At 28.6% G+C, this 27,737-nt stretch overlaps 2 protein-coding genes across 2 annotated transcripts; one reads left to right on the top strand and one right to left on the bottom strand.

The window, feature by feature from the left end:
- The first annotated feature begins 4,418 nt into the window (after positions 1–4,418).
- Positions 4,419–7,028, top strand: LOC137826628 (leucine-rich repeat receptor-like protein kinase PEPR1). The gene is made up of 2 exons (XM_068632679.2): positions 4,419–6,420; positions 6,586–7,028. Exons 1-2 carry the CDS (start codon positions 4,458–4,460, stop codon positions 6,960–6,962), a joined length of 2,340 nt encoding a protein of 779 aa, XP_068488780.2. The 5' UTR covers positions 4,419–4,457; the 3' UTR covers positions 6,963–7,028.
- Positions 7,029–11,851: 4,823 nt separating this feature from the next.
- On the bottom strand, positions 11,852–14,992 carry LOC137826634 (homeobox-leucine zipper protein HAT3). Its single transcript, XM_068632688.2, has 4 exons — positions 14,567–14,992; positions 13,615–13,922; positions 13,371–13,450; positions 11,852–12,604 (listed from the first exon to the last, which is right to left on the bottom strand). Exons 1-4 carry the CDS (start codon positions 14,733–14,735, stop codon positions 12,283–12,285), a joined length of 879 nt encoding a protein of 292 aa, XP_068488789.1. The 5' UTR covers positions 14,736–14,992; the 3' UTR covers positions 11,852–12,282.
- Between the last annotated feature and the right edge of the window lie 12,745 nt (positions 14,993–27,737).

Genomic DNA, 27,737 nt, shown 5'->3' with positions numbered 1-27,737 from the left:
GTTAAATACATAATCATATATAATGACTCAAGTTTCATTCACATCAACACATTAGTTTTCTCCTTATCGGTATCCTTCAAGGGTCTTAGCACCAAGACACATGATTATGGTGTTTCTAGTTTTGTTAATCATATAGGCCTTTTTTTTCTGAGACATAGACACTAACATATTCACCTCACCCTTTAGAGCATCAATACATTCTTATAGTATCAAGATTGTCTTCATCTTGATTCTCTATAATTCAAAGTTGTTATCCTCAGAAAACTTCTCAATGTGAAACTTGGTGATTAATTCTTTTCCTTGTTCTCACAGACGACGTGAATTGTTGGATTCTCAACAATAACAAAACAACAAGAAACACACAAAAATGATTGAAATAAAACTTTTATTAAAATTAATTTTTTTTATAATAGTCTAATCATTATACAATGTAGTCATCTGTTTGTACTTAAAACGACCTATGTACATAAAATCTAAATTTAGAAATAAACAAAAAAATCGTTCGAATATAATTAGAAGGAGAATGTACTAAACAATCTATGTAGTTATTGTAGGAACTAATTGAAGGAAACAAGAGAAGACAAAAGGTTGTAGAAACTGATTGAAGGTAATTGCACAAGATTGCAAAACTATTGAGCTGATCTCATTCATTTTGATTTACTTCAATAATATATATATATATATAATAAAATTATAATTACTAGAAGCTATAAAATAGGAATACTAACAAACCCTGTAATCATTAATGCAATAATCACGGTAAAATAGTTTAAGGTAATAAAATCAGAATTAATAACCAACATGATCCCTTAATTTAATTCTGATTTGGAACCACCTTCATGCCCAACATATCTCTTAACTTGATGAAAGCATTGATCTTCAATGGCTTAGTGAAAATATCTGCAATCTGATCTTCTGATCTGCAATATTCCAATTTGATCATGTTCTTCCCAACTTGGTCTCGCAATAAGTGATATCGAATATCAATGTGTTTACTTCTTTGATGAAAAATTGGATTCTTTGCAAGATTAATTGCAGAGACATTGTCAACATAAATCTTAATTGGAACATCTAGATTAAAACCAATTTGAGTCATGATATTGTTTTTCTCAATCACCATCAATTCTTCATTCACAACTTCTTTCCATTTAGGGTGTTGAATGGCATATGCAAGTCTCACGTGTTCTGATTCTGCAAAAAAAGCAAAGTGAACTAAATCTCCGTTGTCATCAACTTCATCATCAAGATTTACTTCGCAATCTTAAAGGTGTACAGGTTGTCGCTGCTACCTTTTTGGTCGCTCCATCATAGTTGCAAAATGAGCTGCAACTTCAGGTTGAATTACAGCTTCAGGTTGAATTGCAGCTTCAGGTTGAACTGTAGGTGCTTCAAAAGTGACTTCATCTTACACATCATCGTTCAAAACGTAAATATATCGTTTTTTCGAATCCATTTCAGTTGTTGCATTCCATTACCATTCCTCATCTTCGGCAAATGTAACATCACGACTGATAATCACCTTCTTTGTCATTGGATTGTATAATTTGTATCCTCCATGCTTATATCCAATGAAAATGGTCTTCACTACCTTATCATCCAACTTCGATCTTGCTACCTTGGGGACATGAGCATAAGTAATTGACCCAAATACCTTCAAGTGCTGCACATTGGGTTTGAATCCGCTCCATGCCTCAATCAGAGTTGTGTTAGGAACACTCCGAGTGGGTGATCTGTTTATCAAATTTTCCGCACATGTTACGGCCTCAGCCCAAAAATAATTTGGCATACCTTTCGCTTTAAGCATGCTCCTCGCCATGTCCATGATTGTTCTATTATTTCTCTCGACAACTTCGTTGTGTTGAGGTGTGTAGGGACATGTTATGTTATGCTGCAACCCAAGTTCTTCACAGTGCCTCTTGAACTCATTAGACTTGTACTCACCCTCTCCATCACTACACACCATCTTAATTTGTTTGTCACTCTTTCTTTCAACAAATGCTTTAAATATTTTAAAGCAGTGGAATACCTCATCCTTGCTTTTCAATAGGTAAATTCAGGTTTTCCTTGAAAAATCATCAATAAAGGTTAAAACATATTTATTACCTCCAACTGATGATATGTTCATCGGGCCACAAACATCTGTATGAACAAGCTCCAAAGAAAATTTTGCACGCCAAGGCTCCTTAACAAATGGTATCCTATGATTCTTTCCAAAAATGCAATTCTCACACAATTGATCAGAGTGATGAATATGGGTAAACCATTCACTAAATTTTGTTTGGAGAGATTTTCCAAACTCTGAAAATTTAAGTGCCCAAAGCGTAAATGCCACAACCACGATTCATTATTCATTATTGCATTCAAGCACTTTAAATCACCCATATGAATATCTACGGAAAACATGCGGTTTTTTTATAAAAAGGTTTTAAGAATCAAACTACCTTTTTTATCAAAAATTGAGAATTGATTTTTAACTATGTGCATCACGTAACCCTTTAAGAATTTGCATTTTTCCAGTCGCCGGAACGAACTTGCCATCACCGAATTTCACTTTTGTGCGAAATGAGTCATCCAAATCTGCAAACAACTCCTTCTGACCACACATATGATTCGTGCAACCTGTATCCAAATACCAAGTCTGATTGTTTGGAGTTTCATTTGATGTGGTTGCCATTAGTACTGCATGATCCTCTTCATCTTGTTCGTGATTACTATCTTCTTGAGCACAATTGGCAACGTGATTATCACCTTTTGATCTACACTCATTTGCATAATGGCTGACCGCGTTTATAACAGTTATAACACTCCACATTTGATTTATTATAAATGTCTCCTCGTCCTCCGCGACCACGTCCTCCGCGCCAATAGTTATTTGAACTTGGATTGTGATTGGAACCAAAGTTGTTTTGCTCAGCACCTCCATGATTCTAGCCACCACGACCTTTATCATGTTTATGATAGGAGCTACCAATTGAGGTTTGTGCTTGTAAAGCCTGTTCAATTGGTTTTTCAATCTTATTGTCATTCATTCGCTGCTCATGTGCTCGTAGGGAACCAGACAATAACCTTACTATCATTTTTAAAATGTCATTGGCCTCTTCAATTGCGGCAACAACATGTTCAAATCTGGGAGTTAAAGATCTCAAAATCTTCTCCACCTTACTTGCTCCGAATGTGTTTCACCATTGGTCTTCATCTGATTTGTCAAGGCAAGAACTTTATTTATATAGACATCAATAGTGTTTGTGGTTTCCATCTACAGCAATTCATATTGGCGTCTTAGGGTTTGAAGACGCACCCTTTATTGAAGGTAATTGCACAAGATTGCGAGACAGTTAAGCTGATCTCATTCATTTTGATTTACTTCAATAATATATATAATATAATAAAAAAAAAAGGAAGACGTATGTAAACTGACCATTAATGCAATAATAACGGTAAAATAGTTTAAGAGTAATAAAATCAGAATTAATAACCAATAGTTATGCATAATTATGATTTAGAGTGCATGTTCTTAATGGTTACTCCAAATTGCGGTAACGATGGAGTTATGAAGCACACTTGCTTGCAATTCTTTGAATAAACATTACTATCCATGAGACGTGTTTGTGAGAGCATAGGAAACAACTGCAGAAATGGTTGCATTCAAATATTCAAAACTTGACTCCACGTGGGCACCCGGCCAAAACGTTGTGGAATTCTTTGCACCATCATACGTATTAATTACCATAACATGCTACAAAATCAACATCTCATCAATTTTCCACTCATGATTTTGAATATTATTCAAATTCTTCATAGTCTCAAACTTTCACTTTATCAGTCAATTTTTTTTCCAACCTATTTATCAAAGCTATTTATAAAAATGTAGAAAATTAACTAAAACCACGTCTAGCAAAAAAGAGTTTTGTAAAATATCAAAAGAAAGTGAAGTCATACTAATATAGACTACAATTACATTTTATCTTAATTAGTATATATACAGTAAATTAGTATAATATCATTTACTTATGATTAATTTTATTGAATTTATTATTATTATTATTTATTTAAATTTTTCAGAATGATTACAAATTATAAGAAAGAAATATTTGAAATTGTGTAGAGCCAGAAGTACCTATTATTCACTTTGTTTATGGTAATAAAAATTAAAATAATAACGTTATAAAAAGAATACTCAATATTAATGATTATATTATATAATAAAAGACATAAAAGTAAATCAGGTAATATAATTAACACGCAAAGATTAGTAAAAGGCAAAAAAATATCTAGATTAGACTCTCCAAGTCAAGCAATGGCGTGAGATACACGCATAGCGTCAATGGGGGAAAAGACTTGTGGAATTTCCGTGTTTATGGCTCTTTTATTCAACTTGGGTTACGACAGTATAAGAATCAGCAGCTACCATACTACTCTCTCATCATTAACATTCCTTCTATTACCTCTTTTTGCAGATGATGCACTTTTTTAATTCCAATTTCCATGGTATGTCCTTTCTTCTTATTTATGTTTTGCTTTTTCTGAGCTCTGTTTGGGAGTTAGGATCAGCGTCTACACCATCGCAGCTTCAATTGGAAGCAAACGCTATAATCAATAGTGGATGGTGGAATCTGTCGTCATTATATTCACATCATATCTGTTCATTGAATCGTGGTATACTTTGCAATGATGCTGGAAGTGTAATTGGTATCACATATCCGTGTTTCGAAGGAGCGGTTCAATTAGCAACACTAAACCTCTCTGCTTTCAAGAATTTAGAATCCTTCGAGGTCTCCAGCTGTCTAGAAGGGACTATCCCACCTGAAATTGGTAGTCTTTCCAAACTCACTGTTATTCGTTTATTCTCCAATGCTCTTAAAGGTGAAATACCTTTCACAATAGGAAATATTTCCAAACTTGTTGTTCTTGATTTATCTCATAATTCTCTTCAAGGTGAAATACCTTTCACAATAGGAAATCTTTCCAAACTCACTGGTCTTGATTTATCTCATAATTCTCTTCAAGGTGAAATACCTTTCACAATAGGAAATCTTTCCAAACTCACTGGTCTTGATTTATCTCATAATTCTCTTCAAGGTGAAATACCTTTCACAATAGGAAATCTTTTCAAACTCAGTAGTCTTGATTTATCTCATAATTCTCTTCAAGGTGAAATACCTTTCACAATAGGAAATCTTTTCAAACTCATTGGTCTTGATTTATCCCACAATTCTCTTCAAGGTGAAATACCTACCACAATAAGAAATCTAACACAATTATGGAGCCTAGAAATCTCTAACAACTACATTGAAGGCTCCATTCCTTTTGAATTGTCATTCTTGAAAAATCTTGATTTTGTAAATCTATCTTACAATAAAATCAATGGAACCTTGTTCCTTTCACTTTCAAACCTTATGAACCTTCAAATTCTAGACATTTCACATAATCTACTCATTGGTTCCCTAAAACTCTTCTCGAATAGAGATTTTTCAATCTTAAAAAGTCTAGACCTAAGCTACAATAATTTTACTGGTCCACCTCTATTTTTGAATGCCTACAATGTGAACCTTTCCTTCAATAATCTGAAAGGTCCCATACCAAACGGTTTAATTCCAGATGCGTTAAAAGGAAACAAGGGTGTATGCAGCGACATTTTAAATATACAAACCGAATACCAATTCCAACCTTGTTCAGTCCGCCACAAGAAACTAACGCAGAATCAGCTAGTCATAATTCTTTCTATCACAATTTTTTTAATCATGGCCTTCTCACTAATTTTATATTTGAGGCTCAATCGTGTTGCAATCAAGGAAAAACATGCAAGGTTAACAAAAATATCTAAGAACGGGGACTTGTTCTGTATATGGAACTATGATGGAAGCATAGCCTATGAAGACATCATTACAACAACGGAAGACTTTGACCTCAAATATTGTATCGGAACAGGTGCATACGGGAGTGTTTATAGGGCTCAACTACCAAGTGGCAAGATTGTTGCGGTGAAAAAACTCCATGGCTTTGAAGCAGAGGTCCCCACATTTGATGAGAGTTTCAGAAACGAAGCCAAAGTATTGTCAGAAATAAAGCATCGACATATCGTTAAGCTCCACGGATTCTGCTTGCACAAAAGAATCATGTTTTTGATATATGAGTACATGGAGAAAGGAAGCTTGTTTTCTGTCTTGTTTGATGACATAGAAGCAATGGAATTGGATTGGAAAAAGAGGGTTAACACAGTAAAAGGCACTGCACATGCTCTTTCATATCTTCATCATGATTGTGTCCCTCCAATAGTGCATAGAGATATATCAACAAGCAACGTGTTGCTTAACTCCAATTGGGAGCCTACTGTTTCTGACTTTGGCACAGCTCGATTTCTCAATCTTGATTCATCCAATCAAACTATAGTTGCTGGAACCATTGGATACATAGCTCCAGGTAAATTGTTCATAATTTATTTTCTAGTTTTGTTTGTTTATTTGTGATTTGATGCAGATGAGGCCTAATGAAAATACATACAAGAAGCAGATGGAGTACTCTTTTACATTTGTATTTTCAATTATTTTTCTTTGGATGTTTAAATGTGATGTTGAAAAAATGCAGAGCTTGCGTATACAATGGTTGTGAATGAAAAGTGTGATGTGTATAGCTTCGGAGTGGTGGCGTTAGAAACCTTGATGGGAAAACATCCAAAGGAAATACTCTCATCACTTCAATCAACTTCTACAGATGATGACATCAAATTATGTGAAATATTGGACCAACGCCTCCCACACCCAACATATTCAATTTTACAAGACATAATTGTCATTGCCATTGTGACTTTTGCGTGCTTAAATCCCAACCCTTGCTCTCGCCCAACAATGAAAAACATTTCTCATATTTTTCTTAGTCAGCTCACACCATTCAACATTTCTTTACATCATATTTCATTGCAGCAACTCATGAGTCGAGAACTCACCCACTACTTGAAATTGTGAACTTTTTGAAATCTTAGTAGAAATTTACACTATAACAACTTTCAATAAATATTTTGTGGTTGTTTATCAATTGACTAGTTACAAAACCTTTTCAAATTATATTCCTTTGTGTTCAACCATATTTCTTTTTATTTCTGATATGGATTATAGTAATGATAAAATGAGTTATCATTGTATGGCTAACACCATTTGTTCTTAGGGTGGTGATGAAAACAATTGTTATTTGATAACAAAATGATATCAAAGGTATGTTATGTGGCATGTTGAAAACACAACATCATGATGATGATAATAATAATAATATTAATAATTATAATAAATAAATAAATGATAATCTCAATTATGAGTTTTAAGTATTTTTTATCCAAAATTCATAAGTATATGATTAAATGATAATTTATATAATTTGTGTTATCCCATTTAACAATATGAATTCATAAAATTTCAAATAACTATAAGATAAACCTAAACATGTACATGGTAGTTGAATCCTGAAACAAATTATGTATAAGAAGGTTAAATATTTTAAATTGTCGATTGTTTTGTATAGTTTATAGTAAAATTCATAAACATTTATAAAAGATAACATATAAGATATATAAACATGTAAAAATACAGTTAATGATCACAACCAATTTAAAAATAAGTAATTGTATCAGTGGACAAATTAGGTTAATGTTAGAATGGTTTGATTGAGTTTGGTTGTATGGCTCAACTCCTTTGTTAAATGAAAAAAAAAATTAGGTTAATGTTATAATGGTTGGATTGAGTCGGGTTGTAAGGCTCAACTCCTTTATTAAATGAAAAAAAAATATTTAGATTGATAAATGTTATTGTATATAGTGTGATACTTATTATCATTAGCATACATCCACTACTTGTGAAAAAACTGAATGTATTTATATCTATGTCTATATAGTCACTTCCTTGATGTTTTTCTTTTTTTTCATTTTCTTAATATATATAAGTTGGATAAACAATGAATAATTTTAAAATTAAACAAATTTAAAGTTAAACTTGTTTCTAAAGTCCACAATTATTATCAACATTTACTATTAAAATAATAATCCAAAATGTGTTCCTTAATAACATCAAATTCAAATTTCACAGTTTTAATATTTTATAAAAATATATCATTACTCAACACAAGTTGCAACACAAACTCTCTAGAACTCATATATTCAAGGGACTCACCAAAAGTAGGCAGGTCAAGTTGATTTTTTTCAACTTACTAAACCGCTCCACTACTATAAATATATTAAATAGAACTTAATTTTAAAAAATAATAATTAATTATTATATTAATTAAATTAGATAATATTTTAAAAATTAAAAAAATTATGATTAACAAATATTTTCATAATAAATAGTAAAAGATACGGAAACTCTTCAAAAATTAGAGCAAGCCATTCAAAGTCCTCAATTCCACGGCAGACACAGTAGTAATTGATTGGAAAATGTTTTTTTTTATCCTACACCCTAATAAATATTAATATTTTAATTTTTTTAATTTTTTAATTTTAAAATTTATTTTAATATTTTGTATTTTATTTATATTTTCATTATAAAAAAAGTTTTTTTTTAAATTTTTTTAATTACAAATATTAATATTTTATTGTGAGTGTAAGATGGAATATGATGTCAAAATATCATCACCCTAGTTAATAACTAGGTCTTACTTTGAGGTGATGAAAATAGAATTGTATAAGAGAGTGATGTCTTACAAAACACAACTGTGACAAACAAAATGATAATGGCATGCACATCCAAAAACTCAGAAGAGAAGAACACTGTCACAACATTGTGCCTTCTAACTCACCGATCACAAGACTATGTCAAATGTAAATGCTTCAACAGTGGGCTTGACGTACAAATTCTCAATCATGAATTTATCTTCGAGCAATCAAGATTTATGATTTATTCTCTTTATTATCTGTACTGACAAACAAATGAGTATCTAAATATAATACTTTTAATATGTGTCGAAGTTAAGGCTAATTTGTAATTATTTTAAAAAAAAAATACTTAAACAATGAAATATACTAATTAAAATAAAATAAGAAAATAATTTTTTTATTAATTTAACTTTTAATTTTATAACTTGTAGAATTTCTTTTAAATCCTTATACAAAACATATATTAAAAAACAATCAAACCAAAACTCAAATTTGTGATTAATAAACTAAAAGAAATATATATCATTTAATTAATGTGTAATTGTGATTTGAAATCAGGTTCTAATTTGAAATGTTGAATAACAAACAAATAGTGTTAAAAGTATTTTTTTAGATATTTTCTTTAACTCAAACTTTTAAACCTATTTTTTAAATTTATAAATAAAAAAAGTGAAAGTTTGCCTTAATTTACTGAAATAGTTATAATTGTTCAAATCATTTTAAGGAACACAACTTTTGTTCAACCCATGATTGATTATAGTATGTTTTTTTAGTGTCACTATCTGTAAGTAGTTTGATATTCAAGTCAATGCAGAAGAGAGTTTTAAGGTTTTTATGGTAAAGATTAGTACTTATTTTGGGCTGTTCTTTATGTCCTTTCCCATACTTCATGAACACTGTTATCCTCTTGGACTTAGTATCATGATTTATAGAATTCTGTTATAAGATATTTCTCTATCATTCCATTTTATTTTAATTACCTACTTTCTTTTAGTATATATATATATATATATATATATATATATATATATATCAGATTGGACCTATCTAATTTGAGGGTCTGAAATTTATATGAATGTCACTTAACATTACATATGCACATTTGGCTTGCATTGGAAACCTTTCATTATGGTTTTTGTGCTTGTATTAAACCTTTTGATTGGAGTTTTTTTTAAGTTGGATATGAATTGAGAGTGGATTTAAAGAAGTAAAAAAAAAAATGAAAAGTGATGGTTTGAATTAAAGGGAGAAAAAGTGGGAAAAAATGAGAAAAAAATTTATAAATAATTTGATTGATTGGAAAAATTAAAAGTTTATAAAACAATTAAATTATTTTTATTAATAGAAATTAAATTTGATTAATTATTAAATTTTAATTTCTTTAAATATTTGATATTAATATTATTATTAACATTATTATTAGTATAAATATAATCATTAATATTATAATTGTTTTATTATTAGCTATTTTATTTATTTATTTTATGATTATTTTTATATTATATAAAATAATTATAAGTTTTATATAACATAATCACAATTAATTAAGTTATATAAGCGAATATAATCATATAATTATATTTATATAGTTACCTTATAAAACATATTTCATCGTAATTTTGTAAATATGAGATAAAGATGAAAAAAATGGAAAATTTTCATGTGATCAACATATCCTTGATTTTAAATGGTTATTAACATTTGTTATTATTCTTATTTATCTTATTTTATCACATTATATCATCTAACTAATATCTATTTAGTTCTTACTTTCATCTTTACACTTTTAAAAGAAGTGAAAGAGTCGTCTTTTAAATTTTTATTTAATTGTTCATTTCTACTTTCTACTTATTTTCTTCTAATTCAAATATTTTAAATTTTCACTATTTTTCTATCTTTTTTTACTCTTTCATTCCTCAATCTAGAAACTTAAAAAAAATATATTTAAAAAACTAATGAAAAATTATCATAATTACAAGAGAAAGAAAATATAATGAACCATTAAGGAATTAAAGGGAGACAAAATAATGAGAGAAAACCAATGTTTGTAACATGTTCAGGAAAATGAACCATGAAAAAGTAGATTGATCTATAATTTCTTAAAATAATTGCTTACATAAAAATTTAAAACTAATCTTATTTTTGAAAATTTTTGTAGTCAGTAATATTTATGTCATTTCAAGTATATGTTTTATCTTTTTTTCATTTATATAATTAAATCAGAAAAAAAAACATGTTTTTATTAAAAATCCAAAAATTATCTCACTTCTTTTTTCTTTTCCACACTTTCTTCTTTCTTCTCTCTGTCTTATTTTATTTTTGTTTCTGTTTGTTTCCTGAACCAAACAAAACAGTATACTTTTTATAGGTCATGAAGACAGCTACAGTAAACTCTTGACCTACTCTATCAGCACTACATCTACTGTTTAAAAAGCAGATCAAATCAAACCAAACCGAACTCCTCTTGTAACCAATGATCCAAAAACAGCAGTATTGGCGCAAGTTATTTTTTACTGTGCTTTTTTATGCTTCCTTTTAAAACTTTAAATCACTTAATGTACCTAATGATATCAGTGAGTAGCCACACACTTTGTATTCTTCTAACATTAAACAAACTAATATTTTGAGACTAACACGTGGGTTTTAATTTTAATTTCTCTTCAAAATTCAATAATTTTATTTTATGGACAATTTAACCAAGAAAGATTCTCTAAGACTTATGAGTCAGTAGAGTAATTTATTTGTTTTATAAACTAAATCAATTTATTCAAATAGAAAAAAAAAAGTGCAAAATTGTCCTTCCAACCATGTGCAATTGGTGTTCATGAGAGTTTATATTCTAGTTCTATATCTCAGTTTTTCATTCGCAACCACCAACTCCATTTCATTCCATTTTTATGTGACTCCAATTTTGAATTACATGTTTTCAATTTGGGTATCTCTCAAACCCCTCTCACAATTTGTAGTTGTCCTGAATTCAATATTTAATATATATAAAACATATTACATGAGAATATTTTTAAAAAAACTTAAAAAAGTGATTGGGAAGGGGAGATCAACAAAATAACATTAAATCTCACTATATTGGCAAAAATAAACAAATAAAATTAGTTTTAATAGGTAAAATAGTTATTCCTTCATGGAATGTGAAGGAAAAAATTTATATTTTATTTACAGTGCTATGACATATGAGTAAAGGCTGACAAAAATCTCTAAAATGAGAAACCACAATCATTCCTTCACGTTTAACCCTCTTTCCACCACCCCACCTTTTCTCTAGGAAGTGGCATCCCAATTTGGTGAGAATTTCATAGATTCGAATTCTCTTCTTTTTAAAGTCTAAACTATTAAATGGTTGTACGATTTGGCATATGAAATCTTACCCCCACCCAAACCATAACCCCTCTTAACACATATCTACCCTACGCAAATCTTTAAGTTGACAAGAACTTGTACCACACACATACACACAATAGAACGTGAAGAGTTAAAACCAAGTCCAAACTCATATATCCCGAGTCCAAAAAAACCACAAATTAGTGTTCCGTTGCAAAATGGTTCTTTTTCTTCACATTCCACATGCCTAGTAACTAAAAATGTCTAGACACCCATGTAAATATCACTATCACATTGCCGGTTGCCAATTATTGCCGAGGAATTGAGCCATCAAATGGCCAAGTGTTGACCGCCACCGGCCGCCGGATGTTTGCCCCAAACAGTTTGCGAGTAGTCGGCGCCGACGAATGGACGGTGGCAGGAGAGGAGGATGAAGAGGAGTGACCACGCTCACAAGAGGGGCACATTGTGAGAGTGGTGGGAGGGTTCATGTGCATGTACATTTGTGGGGATGATTTCAATGCCCTAAGCTCTTGGACCTCCTTCTGCAATCTTCTATTATCTTCAGTTAGACTCTCACAGCATTTCTTCAAGAAATCACAATCCACTTCAGTTTGCTTCAACTTAGTTCTGTATCAATTGAACTAATAATCTTAGAAGAGCATGTATTTGGCACATCTCATGAAAAAATTACTAAATACAAAATCCAAATATCCAACTTGGATCTTCAAATACATTTTTTTACTACACTATATTTGTGTGGCCCTTTGAATTTGTTACCATGTGTTTGATATTTGACACCTCATTATTTTAATTATTATTTTTGGTAACATAATTGTTTATAATTTTGGATTTATGCAACATAATTGTGTCGCTGAATCATTGTCAAAGGAGGTGTAGTCAAACCCATTATTTGTTTTGACGTTATGCTAAAGTTGCTTTGAATGCATTTAAACAGTTAGATTAATAATTAACATTGAAGAGGAACAACAAAACCATACCACATGAACATCTCATTCAAGAATTAACATCATCTATATTTGTCCCTTAAAAAAAAATACTTATAAAAAATTATAACCAAATTAACAACAACTAAAAGAGATATGTAATGGCAATCCCTTGTTCAAAACTTAAAACTTAAGGAAATAATGTCGTTTTAAACCATTCACTAACACGACACCTTTTTAATTTTATTATCAAAAATAGCATCTTTCTGAGCACATTATACTTTTCGTATTTTATGTTTAACGCACTTCAGTTTCGCTTCAACTTATAATAAAACACGTAGCAACTCAGAGAACATGTTGAACGTACCCAAAAAAGAAAAATAAAAGGCATTATAAAGTCAAAAATATTATTAAATTTAAATATTATTTAATAATTATAAACCTCTGACCTTGCCCTTCTGTTCTGAAACCACACTTCTACTTGTCTAGGCTTCAGATTCAACTCCTCTGCTAAAGTTTGCTTTCGTTTCTAAAATTCAAAACAAAATAAGCATCATTATCATTATTCTAGTAATAAAATAGATCCCGTTTACTAATAAATTTATTAACTTTTGAAATAAATTCTAATAATAATAAATTGCAAAAAAAAAAAATATCATAGGAAATGAATTTACACAAATGCCACTAACTAACCGGATTGAGCGTGTTATGCTCCTTGAACGTTTCTTCCAAAACCATGGACTGTTCTTTAGTCAGCCTCAGTTTCTTTCTTCCACCATCGCCGTCTCCACCGTCTCCACCGCCGCCATCGTCATCATCGCTCCCCCGCGAGCACGAGGTCCTCTCTCCGGCAACCATCGCAGCATTATCATCGTCCCTCTCGTTCCGCTTGCTGCCGCTAACGCTCGACACCACGCTGTTCGGTGAGGAAATGCCGTTGTCTTCCTCGCAGTACGCCGTCGATTTCACTTCAATTCCTCGTATCACATCGGAGCTCCTATCTGTACATGCAAGAGTTTCAAATATATTAACTCAGGAATGGCAGTTTTGTAATTAAAGGACAAGGCTGAGGGTATTTCTGCAAAATAACAGTATCTGTATTTGGAAATATCAGAATAAAATTAGAAAGTCGAAATGAAAAAAATAATGTTGCAGAAATGGAAAACGCGTGTGCAGATAGACAGAAAAATTATTAACATTGCATGAATGTTTAATTTTTAAAATTTGATAAATAAGAAATCAAATAGGCCAAATTTGTTTAAACTTTTCTTTATAAAACCTTATTAAATGCTTTGTAATTATGCAACAATAATCTCAGTCAAAGGCACCAAAAACATGAACGTTACCGCCAAAATCGCAGTGGCAAAAACGTTTCTACAAACCTCGTGTAGAGAAACACCGGATCTGAATTGAGTTTTTTGAATGCATGAGTTAGATTATAAGCAACAAGGTTTCAACTTTGAAGGGTCAGAGGAAGAATTTTTTTTTACTTTATTAACCAAAAAAAACTGAGTGTGTGAAGAGATAAACTAGCAAAAACTGGTCGGTGAATAAATTCTATTTTTGGGTGAAAAAACAGCCATAAAAAGAGGGGAATCTAGAACAAAAAAAATGAGGAAACATTGAAAGAAGAAGAACCTCATACCTGGTAACTGAAACAAATCAGCAAAGAGAGTTGTGTTGTGATTTATGGGACCAGGTTGGGGTTGTTGTTGGTGTTGAGGATGCTGCATGTGATTCACCTTCAAAGGTTGTTGATTCACTCCCAGACTCAGACTCAAACTCAACCCAACCCCATCATCTTTTTCAGCCATTTCTCTTAAGAGGAGAAAAACCAACCACCAATGTGTGAGTCTCTGTGGCCACTTGAAAAAAAAAAAAAAGTGTGATTTGGGGAAGGCAAAACTAAGGAAAAATGATGGTGTTTGGTGACAGTGTGTGTAACAGGCTTTGGCTTTTTTGCAATGAAGGGAAACTGATGGATGAAACTAAATATATATAGAGAGAGAGAAAAATAGTGAAGGATGGTACATAGTTAATTATGGCCTGGGTCAGAGTGACAAATTGGCTCAATGATGACTTAAATGGCTATCCTAGGCATTTTAAAACTATTACCTCATTGCATACATGTTAGGATTTTGGATTCTTCAACTCTAACTCAGGTTACTTTTTAACTCTGGTTACTTTTAGCATACTTAGTTTGTATAGTTAGTGTTGGGGATTGGATGAGGATTAGGATTAGTAGTAGTAACTGATTATGCCAGAGCTTAATTAGCTTTAAGTAGTTCTGTTCATGAAAACTGCTACTTTTTCGCTACCAATGTTGACCAGAGAGAGCAACGCATTTGTTTCACGTGATGATGTGCTTTGAATCATCATCACCATCATTATAGCCTCATCATCATCGACATGATCACTCAATCCACCTTTCACCCATCTATATCTGTTATAATTAATAAATAAATATTATTATTAAAATAGAGGTTTAAAAGCAAATAAAGTTTATTTTTATTTTTTATTATTATGATATGAAAATTTGAAATTTTGTATTCTACAATGGTGAGAGTTGTGGCATGATGCGATGATGGGTCTTGTAGCGGATTTTGTGAGGGTGTGTGGACCCGTTTGACATGGATTTTCAATGGCATGGTAGCCCCAAATCACGAGGCATAACAGTAGCCGAGAGAAGAGTTTGAAACCCACGCGGCAGCTGCGCGTGATCTGCATGCTCTGTAAATTATTTTTCTCAAGGGTCAAAAGTATAATTTTCACTTCTTTGCCTCGGAAGTTCCAATGTTACCGAATCAAAGTGAACAAAATTCTGCTTCATAATGAATGATGGTACAGAACTCGTGTCAATCCATTAAATTTTTTTGAGAAAAATGTTTATTCTTTCGATAGTTTCTATACAAGTTTTAATTCTAATAATTAAAAATAGCACTACTTAATTTCTAAACAGTAGTGCTCCAATTTTTATTCTTAATACTTGACCAAAAAAAATTAAAAAATTATTTTATTTAATTACTTAATTATAAAAAAATTTACCCGTACATATATTTATAAATAACTGATTCTATCACTTAAATAAATTTTATTACCTTAATTATACTAATTAATATTTATTAATAAAAAATAAAATAAAATACAATACGTCAATATATAAAAGTAAAATATTAAAATAAATAATATTTAATTACACTTAAAGCATATTTAATCATAATCATACGTAAACTAAGTGTACCTACCACCTTTATGCGTATGGTATACTGTAACAAGAACTAAAAAAATAAATTGAATACATTTATAAATTATTATAGAAAAAAAAACATGTGAAATAACATACAAAACATGAATGATGCAGACGGCGAAAGGTATTCTAACAAAACAGTCATTGAGTCAAAAGAATATACACTCAAGTCATTAATATTATATAATTACTGAAAATAAATAATCATAATTAAATGGTTATAAGTAAAAATTTAAAAGTAGTAACTTTCAAACTACTAAATTAATCGCAACAGTTATTAACTTTACAAAAATGTTCATTGCATTTTTTTTAATTTAAAGAAATAATTTGTTACAACTAAGGATAAAAATTGATAAAAATTGTAGATTTGAAGATAACTACTTTACCTCAATTGCCTTCAGTTTAAAGAAATCATTTATAACTTGTTTTTTTTTATCTATCAATTTTTAAATAATTAAAATCAACAAATTTAGAATGTAATATCCAACTATTCTTAATTAAAAAAACATTTATAATATTTTTCTAAAAGTTTAAAATTATAATAAATAATTAGAAAGTTCAAATAATTAAAATTAATAATTTTAAATAGAAGAAAGTAAATAAAAAGATATTTAAAACTAATCTTACTATTAAATTTAGTATATCTTATGCTATCCATCATTAGTATCATTAGGAGTAATAAATTGGAAAAATGTATTGTTGTGTAGAAAAGATAAAAAAAGAGATGTTTATTTTGTAGGCTTGATACAAGAAGAAGAATAAAATAAATTAATCTAAACATATTTATTTGTAATCATTTGTGAATGAACAATTAGTATTATTTGAAATTTTGAAAATGATAGATAAATAAATAAATAAAATCAAAATTTCATAATTTTTTTATGTGATCATATGTTAGTGACTTTCATAATATTTTGTCTACCTTACAGTATAATTTTTTTTAACTCACTTGACCTTCTATAACAAAATTAAAATAAGAAATATTCCACAATTCGTATAAATATTATCAATACTTGGAAATAAATAAACAATGATTAGATTTGTCTTTAATTAGTCCCACCTTCTTTGTATCTAAAATTGAAACCATTAATGTTTCACAGTTAATTTTTAATTCATATCTAAAATGAAATTTCTATGATATTTTCAATGTTGTTGAAAATAAAAACATGGTGAGCCAGAATGGTCAATTTTTCACAACTCGATGCTCTTTGTAAATTGAAATTATCATAAAGTACCTTTTAATTAATGACAAAATTAGCTATTTCTGTTATAAATTAATCTAATTGAAAAAGATAAGTAACCTATTGATGTAAGTCAACATAACGAATGCTTCATGAGTATAGTCATTAATGGAGCATAAGATATTATACCTGTCTATGACTAATAAAGGAAAACACCGTTTTAATTGTTTGATCTGAGTCAAAGAAATTATATTTCATAAATGGGGTCGGTGATAACTATTTCTTTGATTACTAATGTAACATGCAACACTATTGTTTCATAAACCAGAGTCATAGTTTCAAACACAAAAATAATGATATGGGAGTTTTTTTTTTTCGTCATAAAATAACAATTTACTCTACAAATTATGCATGAACATTTTAAATATTTAATAAATTAAAGTTAGTTTTTATATTGAGGTATTTCATTTTATTCTTTTAATGGTTTTAACTTATTGAACAATTATATAAAATTTTAGATTTTCGTAAACAGTTAAAATTTTATGTGAGTTAGATTTTGACTATTATGTAAAAGTTGAAGAATTAAAAATATATTTAATTTTAATTTTTTACATAAAATATTTTTTATATAAAAAATATTTAAATATTTGAAAAATATATTATAATTAATATTTTTATTTATAACAAAACTGTATTTATCAATTTGAAAGTATATATCATTACAAGTTAAGCAAAACTAAAAAATGTAATTTTTCTAAAAAGTATTATGAATAATCTCTTTTTTCAATCTAAATTTTATTTTCTTCAAATTTGGGAATGCACTAAATGAAACAAATCTTCATATTGTAAAAAGGTTTTACCGTAAAAGCTTCTAGAAAAAAAATATTTATAAATTAAAAATAAATGCATAGTTTATTTTTTTTAAAAAAATATATGAAATAATTTATATATATTGTTTATTGTAATATTTTTTTAATATAAACAAAAAAAATTATTATAATATATTTTTTAAAATTTTAAACATTTTTTATATAAAGGATTTTTTTATGTGAAAAATTGGAGTTAAATATAAAAAATATTAATTATAACATATTTTTTAAATATTTTAACATTTTTTATATGAACCAATTCATATCTGCACCCACAACTCATCATAAGCTGTCTCCCGTCTTTTGCGTTACCTCAAAGGCACCCCGGTGAAAGACTATATTTTTCTCACACTAGTTCACTTCACCTTTGTGGTTTTAGTGATTCTGACTGGGCAACATGCCCTACCACACGCAAATCTGTCACTGGATATTCCATCTACTTAGGAGACTCCCTAATATCATGGAAATCAAAAAAGCAGCCAACTATCTCTCGCAGCTCCTCTCTGAAGCCTGTATTGTGACAACAAATCTAGCTTCCAATAAGTTTTTCATGAACGAACCAAGCACATCGAAATTGATTGTCACCTAGTTCGTGAAAAACTTAACTCTGGTCTCCTCAAACTGCTGCCCATTACCTCTGCAATGCAAGTTGCTGACATATTCACCAAACCCCTTGCTTCCGCACAGTTCTCTACTCTCAAATCTAAGCTGGGTCTGACAAATATCTACTCCCCAACTTGAGGGGGTGTTACAATATTTAATTTTCTATTGTAAATTATTGGGCTTTCCTTTTCTTTTTTAGTTAGGTCTTAATCTTTCTCTTATATATACACCTTATTGAGCCGGTTTTATGGGGTTGAGTTAGGCTTAAAGTTCACTTCGTAATATGGTATCAGAGCCATTTCGAGCCTATCCTAGGGAGTGTTTGTGTTGGGCCTATCGTGTCACCCGCTATCGGGCCGCTATCGGACCATCCATAATATATAGTCTCACGCACGAGCTTCTATCTATCACTCTCGGCGTGAGGGGGTGTGTTGGAGATCCCACATCGACTAGAGATTAGAGCCTTTCATTGTATATAAGTGGGTGCAAACCTCAACCCTATGAGCCAGTTTTATGGGGTTGAGTTAGGCTTAAAGTTCACTTCGTAATATATGTAAAAAAAAAATTTAGTACTTGAACTTTATTTATTTTTTAATTATTTAATTACATATTTAAAGTATGCATGAAAAGTATATGGATAATTGTAAGTATAATTAGAAAGTGAAAATAGTTTTATAGATAATATGGAAAGAAATAAAGTTAGACTTTAACGGGACTTGAACAAGATATAAGGTGAGATTAGCGAGGTTCGTATAGAAGTACTATTTAAAATACTTTATACGATTAAAAATATACGTTGTGCTACATTCATTCCTTTATTTTCTAGTGTTTTTTTCTCTCTTTCTCATTCATATATATATATATATGATTTCGAACATTCATATTTTTTTGTTGAAAATTAAATTAATCCTCTGTTAATAAGAAACCTTGTAAAAACTTCAAAGTATTGAAGTGAGTTGGGTAATCTTCTCAAATTCCTCTTATTTTCTCCTAATCTTACTTGCATCTTAGGTTTTTGGGTTTGAAACTTGATTAATTACATGGATGTTAGGTTTTTGGGTTTGAAATTTGATTCCTTTAGATGGTTGAGGGTTATGATGAAATCCTTAAAATTCAAGAGTTTTCTTAGATAATTAAGGTTATCAAAATATATATTACATTATTGAATAAGAAATTTAAGGTTGAGAAGTTAACTTTAATTTTAACTAAATATTATATTTATAGGAAGTAGAAAGATGTTGGGTTGTTCAAAAAATATATCATGCAAAGATTTTGATGTAGGCTGACAGATTTTATTTTATTTTTTAATTTTTTAGAGTTTTATTTATGAGTGAATGGATAAGTTAAAATCAAGTGTTAATTTTAAAATATTTTAATCAAGTTTAATTTTGAGCCTTTCAAAGTTATGTTAGATACTTAAAATTTAGGAATAAGTGTTTGTAATATGAATCCTTGTAATTGGATGATGATTTAAGATGTTGATGGTCTAATATATTGGTAGGTTTTGAGTGAATTTGATTTTTTATAATGTTTGTACTATAGCTTGACTTTAAAAAGTATAATTCTATGAAATTTCTTTGTATAACATTTAATTGTTATTATGTATTGAGAGTTTTAACTTAATGATATTAAATTGAAGATTTTTTTTTTTGAGAGTTATTTATTTTAACTTGGAATTGTTTAATGTGTTAATTAGCTCTGAAAATATTTTAAGCTAATGAAAACAAATTAATTTGATTTCACACATGTAATTTTATAACTATATTCAAAATTTAATATGATTTTTGTAAATTAGTTTCTAGTTTTAAAAGTTATTATGTTGAATGGAATAATTTGATTTGATATTTTGGAAATGTTTTGAATTTTAAAGTTTTGTTTTCTTTGTTGGAGTTTGAGTTTGAAGTGTATTGAGATATGCATAATCTACTCAAAATAAACAGTTTTATCAACGTAAATACTGTTGAGGAAGAAATGGTAAATTTTGGGTGGATTTTACTCACTAGAATCAATTTTGCTCAGTAGAAATATAAATTCAACTCAACGGATTTCATTTCTCTCTACTAAATACCATCAAAGGGGAATTGTAGATTTTTTTTTTGGACTCAAGGAAATTCACCCTACTGAAAAAGGTATATTTCTTTTAATATACAATGGATGTTAATAAGATATATTATAATTTTTTTTAAAATCATTAAATTTTAGACTTATTTTATATAATTTATTTGATGTCTTTAGTAGAACTAATTATGATTGATATATTTAATTATATCATTGATTAAAGTTTTACATTTTTTTTCTCAACTAAGAATAAAATAAATAAAAAAGAGTCATTTGAGAAATGTCTCAATGCTTATAAAAAAAAATATGTTCTCCTAATAACTTTCAACTCTATATTCATCAAAACAATCTCACAGTGAATCCATAATCAACTTCCTGCTACCAACTTTTCAAACCCCACAAATCAAGCACGATAAAAAATACATCCACCCCAAAATAATGTCAATAAAATTGTGTGTTACTACAATAAAATTTTAACTAATCAATCTTTCCTCGTCACATTATTGCATATGGTATGTTAATCCCAAAAGCTATTTAGCTTCATAGATTCTTACCATTGCTTCATCTACATAGTGAGTTGACACTTGTAAATTTTTTAGGGTATGTCCCACCGGGATAAATCACAATTGTTCTCTGTTCACTGCTTCAGAAAACCACACTTTCATCCAAGTTGAGTCATCTTACTATAGTTGTTAGCATTAAAAGTCATATATGCATCGTATCTACAAAAAATACTTCCAACCTCCTAGCATAACAAGGTTATATAAGAAGATATAAATAGATCCATACCATATTATTGCTTTACAAATTCCAGGCATGTAACATGATTTAAGCATCAATTAGAGTATGAAAAAGAAGCAATACCCATCTTACCTGTGATCTATGACCAAGATTTAACTTAGGCCAAAGCAAAAATTTCCATTGGATCTGCTATTGCATTTCTAAACACTATATGTTATTTTTTTGTTTCCAAATTTCACCTATTATTGTTATCCACATACAATCTCAACGTTGTTTATGACTTTATTTAAAGACGGACTAACAAGTGTCTAAAGTTTTTATTTGGTTCATAGTGTACCAGTGTGAACTCTCAAATCCATATGTAGTATGCATTCCAAAATATTTTTGCAATTTTAAATGTTAACATAAAGAACTTACAAATTCTTTTGTTTCACCATTCATAACACACAAATTACAATCTACTACCCTTATAAAATTATTTTTTGTGACCACTTTATTTTAACAACTCTTCAAACTAGAAACTCTATAGAAAGGTAAAACACTAATTTTTTCAAAAAGTTCTATACATAACAATTTCCTTCCAAAATCGTTTATGCACAAGATATCGTAAGCTGACTTAACACTTAATATTTGAAACTTCACTTCTTTTTCACATTCATTTGTCCTCCCTATCATTTTCATAATAAATCCACATTCATTTGTCCACCCTATATTTTTTCACAATTTTGTTAGTTAAATCATTCATCAACATATGTTTATTTGATCATATTCCCACTCAACATTATTTCTTCTTTATTCCAAATACCATATTTATTGAATTATGATAACTCGTTTTAATAATTTATAACTATACACGACAACATATATATAGTAAGAGTTATAAGGAAATATTTCTATTTTTGTTTTTTTCTCTAAAATTACATATATCTTTAATATACTAAATAAAACCATGACAAAATGAACACGATTTTTCTTTTATAAATAAGATATATTTAACAATATGAGTCAAAATGAAATAAGAAAATGTGCAATTTGAAGACATAGTGGTAAAACTTGAGAAATGTGTAAAAAATGGAGGAAAAAATAATTAGTTTTGTTTTGGGCGAGAGTGGAAAGTAAGAGAAAGAAAAGGGTTTGGAGAAGTTGAAGATAAAGTAAACAAAAAGATTACTTTGACACACTTAAAAAATATTCTTACTTAATAATATAACAATACATTATGATTTTATATAAAAAAAAATGAATATTTTTTTAATGGTATCAAATGAATGGATTTTATCTTTTAGTGGTATCAAAGTATGAAGACTCTAAAGAAAAGAAAAAGGTAAGGAGAAAAAGAATATAAGAAGAAGGTGTGTTGATAATTGAAAACTGAAAAGAAAGGGAGAATTGAGAGTCTAAAAAGATGGAGGAAAGATTTGATGGGTGAGAGAGTTTGAAGAAATTAGAGTGCGAGGAGGCAGGAAGAGAGGGGAACACTCCATAAAGTTCATGCAAACTTACCATCATTCATTGTCCTTTCATCATCCACCCATCATGTGATTGCAACCTACTCCAAATTCAACTCTATAAATAATATCCATTCCAATATTTTCACACCAAAATTAAGGGATGAAAGTGATGTGAGCAGAATATTCTACTCTTACAAGGGGCAAACAAATTAGGAGAAAAGATTCTTGTCATGTCCATTTGCTAGAGGCACATGGTTCCTAAATTATTTATATTCATTTCTCCTTACCAAATCTACTTTCTCATTGCCAAACTTTACAGTCCACTTCAAACTTCCCACGTTACAAATATTTTGTTCCCACAATAATTCTACTTCAACATCTCTATATGCTCACACATTTTTCTGCAAAACTTAATTCTTTCATTCTCATGAACAACTCAGTAATTGCTTCATTCAATTACAATAATGGGATGAATCATTAGGTTCGGTTTAATGAAGTGATGTTTAGTGTTGGGAAAATGATAATTTCTCCACCCTATTTCATATTGATGATGATTTTCTTGTAAGTGATGACACATATACTGATACGACATGGATACAAACACAGAGATATGTATAATATTTAAAATATAGGATACATGGACACAGATATATATATTATATAATTATGAATTATATAAATTAACAATAAAAATTTATATGCAGAAGTATGTTCCAAATTATTTTTTGGAGCAGAAAAATGTTTTTCATGACTGGTTCAAAAATATTTGTTTTTTATTTTTATAATCATAATAAAACTTATACAATAAGTTTGAGTTTTTAAAAAATTAATGTATTTTTTTAAAATTATGTTAGAATCTTATTATAGATTTGTCAGAAATCCAATAAATACTTTTTAAATTAGACATTTCAAAGATATGTCCTACAAGTGTCATACGAGTGTCGGTATCTGAAACAAATATCCGACATCGACACATTATTTAAGAGGAGTGTCCAAACTTCATAGAGAATGAATGAGATAATTATCCTAAAAAATTATGTACTAGACCTTGTATAACTCTTTTACAATAGATTTTACAAAACCTAGCTTATAAAACCTAGCTTATAAAGTGAGTTTCACATTTAATTATATATTTTTAATTTGATAAAATTAGTTAATAAGTTAAATTTTATATATGCTTAAAATTTGGAAGTGTTTTGAAGTGATTAATAAAAAAAATATTTGAAGGAGTTGAACGGTGAGGAGTGGGGGAATTGATGAGTGGAGTGTGGGTGAAGAGGGGGCATCCATAAAAGGAAGTGAAGGTTGAGGAAGAGTGGGGTGGGGGACAGAGGGAGGTGAGTCACGTGGGGAACACATCGAAGTTCACGTGCATGAGCATGTCATGTCGTGCCACGTGGTCCCATCATTGCCCCCGTGCGTCTCTCTTTGTGTCTTCCTAACCAGACACGCAATCTCCCAATAATCATTGGATACTCTTTCCTTTCTCTCCCTCTCACGCTCCTTCCTCGCGCGTCCCCCTCACCTCTCCTCCCCATTTTCATATTTAACTTATGCCAATGCCACTTTCACTCATACAAAATCCAATTCATTTTTAACATAAACTGCTACTTCTATTCATATACCACACACCAAAATCAAAACCAAATCCTTCATTAACCACTTCTCAATAATCATATAAAATACAATAATTCATTATACTGGAAATTATCATATACTACATTATCAAGAGTTTCAATAATACATGCATTAGACATTTTAATTTATATTTATATTTTTTAAATCTATTAGTGTTCTACTTGCTATGTAGCACAAACGCTAACATGAGTACACACGAGTATAATCTCTAAAATATAGGATACGAGGACAAATATTTATATATTATATAATTATATTATATAAATTGACAGTATGTTTTAGTTTTTTTTCTTAGAAAAAAATATTTTTCATGATTGGTTTAAAAAATTTGTTCTTTATTTTTATAATCATTCATGAATAATTTGAGTTTTTAGAAGATTAATGCATTTTTTTAAAATGGTGTTAGAACCATATTAGAATTATTAAAAATTCAACAAATATTTTTTAAATTAAACATTTTACCAATACATATCTAATAAATATTATACAAATGTCATTGTCCAAAATATATATTTAACATAAACATATCATTTAGACACATCATTTAAAAAGATGTGTTCGTAGCCTACTAATGTCAAAGTATGTTTTTCTATCTCAATTGATTTTTAGTAAATTATACCACTTTTACTATATGGAGTTACAAATGACATGTATATATATCACGTCAAATTTACACATGATATAAAAAATATTTGTATGTGAGTTTAAAATAAATTTGAGATAAAAGAACGTAAAAAGTTACCTTAACTGATGATATAAAATAAAAGTTATATAATTGTATTTTATTTTTATAAAGTTTTCGTGTTAGGCATCACTATGCAACTTGACATCTCAGCTAAGCTGACACCTCAAGTAACAACAATCATCTGCCATCACATGAAAAAAAAATATTATTAAAAAAATAAAAAATAAAAAATAAAAAATATGGGGGGACTAAACCAAAACCCATATGTTAACACAAACGATACATAGATAGATTATACCTATTCATAAAGAATTCTAAGAACAGACTAGCTGGGAGTTTATTATACCAATGAAAAGATTCTCTATGAATAAATCCTAAATTAGCCAACTTATCAGCACACGCATTCCCTTTACGAAAAATATGAGTTACCCTAAACCTGATTGTTCCACAAAAATTAAGACAAGTATTCCATCGATTCTGAAGCATCCACGAAACATTAGTCATAGCAGTAAACGCAGCACAATTTAAAATAAAAGTTATATAATTTAAAATATGCATTTTTACTTTTGGTCAATAACTAATAACTAATGTAAATTATGTTATCTTTTTTATATATGATTTGTTTTCGCGCCAATCTAAAATTTGTAATAAAAACAAATTATAGCAGTAGAATAGTATTAATAAATAATAAAACAAAATATTTGTATACAAATTATAAATGCAATATTTTATTTGAATTTGAACTATTTAATATTACAACAATCATAAAAAAAATCTAAAATATTTAAATAAAATAAATTTAATTATTTTTTATTTTCAATTTTCATTAAAATGAATTTAAATTTATTCAAATATATATATATATATATATAATTTTCGTTCAAATTAGTAATATCTACAATAATTATAACTTTTATCCGAGTCCCATTTAAATGAATTTTATTGTCTATTACACTATAAAAAAACAAATCACATAATTTTTTAAAAAGTTTATAGATGAAGTAATTAGTGTATGGATAAAAAAAAACTTAAAAAAATTGAAAAGGTCAATTAAAAAATAAGAAGATTACATTGCGACCATCTTGATATTATTGGTCTATAACATGTTTTTCAAAATTGATCGCAAATATAACTCTGAAAAGTATATATGTCACAACCAATAATTAAAGTACTTTCATTTTTATATTTTTATTTGATGTTTAAGAATACAATCACAAACATTTTTCTCGTATGTGTCTAACTTATAGTTTATATTAATTAGAAAGATAAAAAAAATATAGATAGTTTGTTCTAAATATTTGTCTTAATCAATTTTTTTTTTATTTTTCGAAACATAATGTTAATTTTTTGTCAAAAAGTAATAATTTGTTATTAGAGCCTGATATCGAATTTATCATGTGATGCAAGTAAAAAGCTTTTGTGTATAACACAATTTTTGAGAGAAAATCTGGATGTGAATTAAGGAGTTAAACTTAACAAAAAAAAAAGTATTATGAGAAATTTAAGTATAAAGTTGAAAGTTTCATATAAGATAATAATGAGCAAAATAATAATATACACATTAAAAAAAACTTCTTAAACCAATTACCTTACAATTATTTTAGATTGGGTGTATCATTAGGAGAATAAAGGTGTAAAAACTCATGAAAAAATTGAATTTGTTGAATAGAGGAAAACAATCCACTACAAGCTCTTCGATAGTGAAGAAGTTTGTCTTCCAAGGTCTATGCCTTTATCTCTTTTGAAGTTGAAAATCAGTCAACAATTCTTTATGATCAACAGTCAAAGAAGTTACAACAGAAAACAGACAACAATCATGACTAACATCACAATTAACAAAAGTTTAATTGTCATGAGTATGAGAAAGAAGGACACTATCACCATCCAGTTCTATATACTTAAAAACACACACTTATATATATATATTTAATTAATTTTAGTTTATTTTTTACCTTTTTAATTTTAAATTATTTTTTGTTTTTATTTTAAATAGAATTAAAATTAAAATATAATAAAAAAATAATTATTATAAGTTAGGTGCTCTATGCTTTCACTTGTTCTATAACCATTCTAAGTGCTATTTTTTTTTTCAAACATAATTTTCACTTCAATTTTATGTTTTATGTAAGCAACCATTAATACAAATAGAAAAGTTTTGTTGACATCATAAATAATAAAAAAATATACATTTGATATTATATATAATAATATAATATTATTTTAAAATTAAAAAATAAAATATTAATTTATTATAGTGTAAAGTGTGTGTTTTTACCGGTGTTAATATATGAGCATCCTAATATAAAACAAATATACTTCAGATATAAAACAAATGTTATATTT

Source organism: Phaseolus vulgaris, chromosome 8 (genome assembly GCF_051622355.1).
Source record: "Phaseolus vulgaris cultivar YP4 chromosome 8, ASM5162235v1, whole genome shotgun sequence".
In the NCBI taxonomy this organism is placed as follows: domain Eukaryota; kingdom Viridiplantae; phylum Streptophyta; class Magnoliopsida; order Fabales; family Fabaceae; genus Phaseolus; species Phaseolus vulgaris.
This window is presented reverse-complemented; position numbering and strand designations above follow the sequence as displayed.

Excerpts from the sequence above, each read along its gene's own strand:
- LOC137826628 (XM_068632679.2), top strand. The coding sequence starts at position 4,458 with ATGATGCACTTTTTTAATTCCAATTTCCATGGTATGTCCTTTCTTCTT. Across the intron at positions 6,421-6,585 it reads CATTGGATACATAGCTCCAG|AGCTTGCGTATACAATGGTT; the intron begins GTAAATTGTTCA and ends GAAAAAATGCAG.
- LOC137826634 (XM_068632688.2), bottom strand. The coding sequence starts at position 14,735 with ATGGCTGAAAAAGATGATGGGGTTGGGTTGAGTTTGAGTCTGAGTCTG. Across the intron at positions 13,923-14,566 it reads TGATTTGTTTCAGTTACCAG|ATAGGAGCTCCGATGTGATA; the intron begins GTATGAGGTTCT and ends TTGCATGTACAG. Across the intron at positions 12,605-13,370 it reads TTTCAGAACAGAAGGGCAAG|AACTAAGTTGAAGCAAACTG; the intron begins GTCAGAGGTTTA and ends CAATTGATACAG.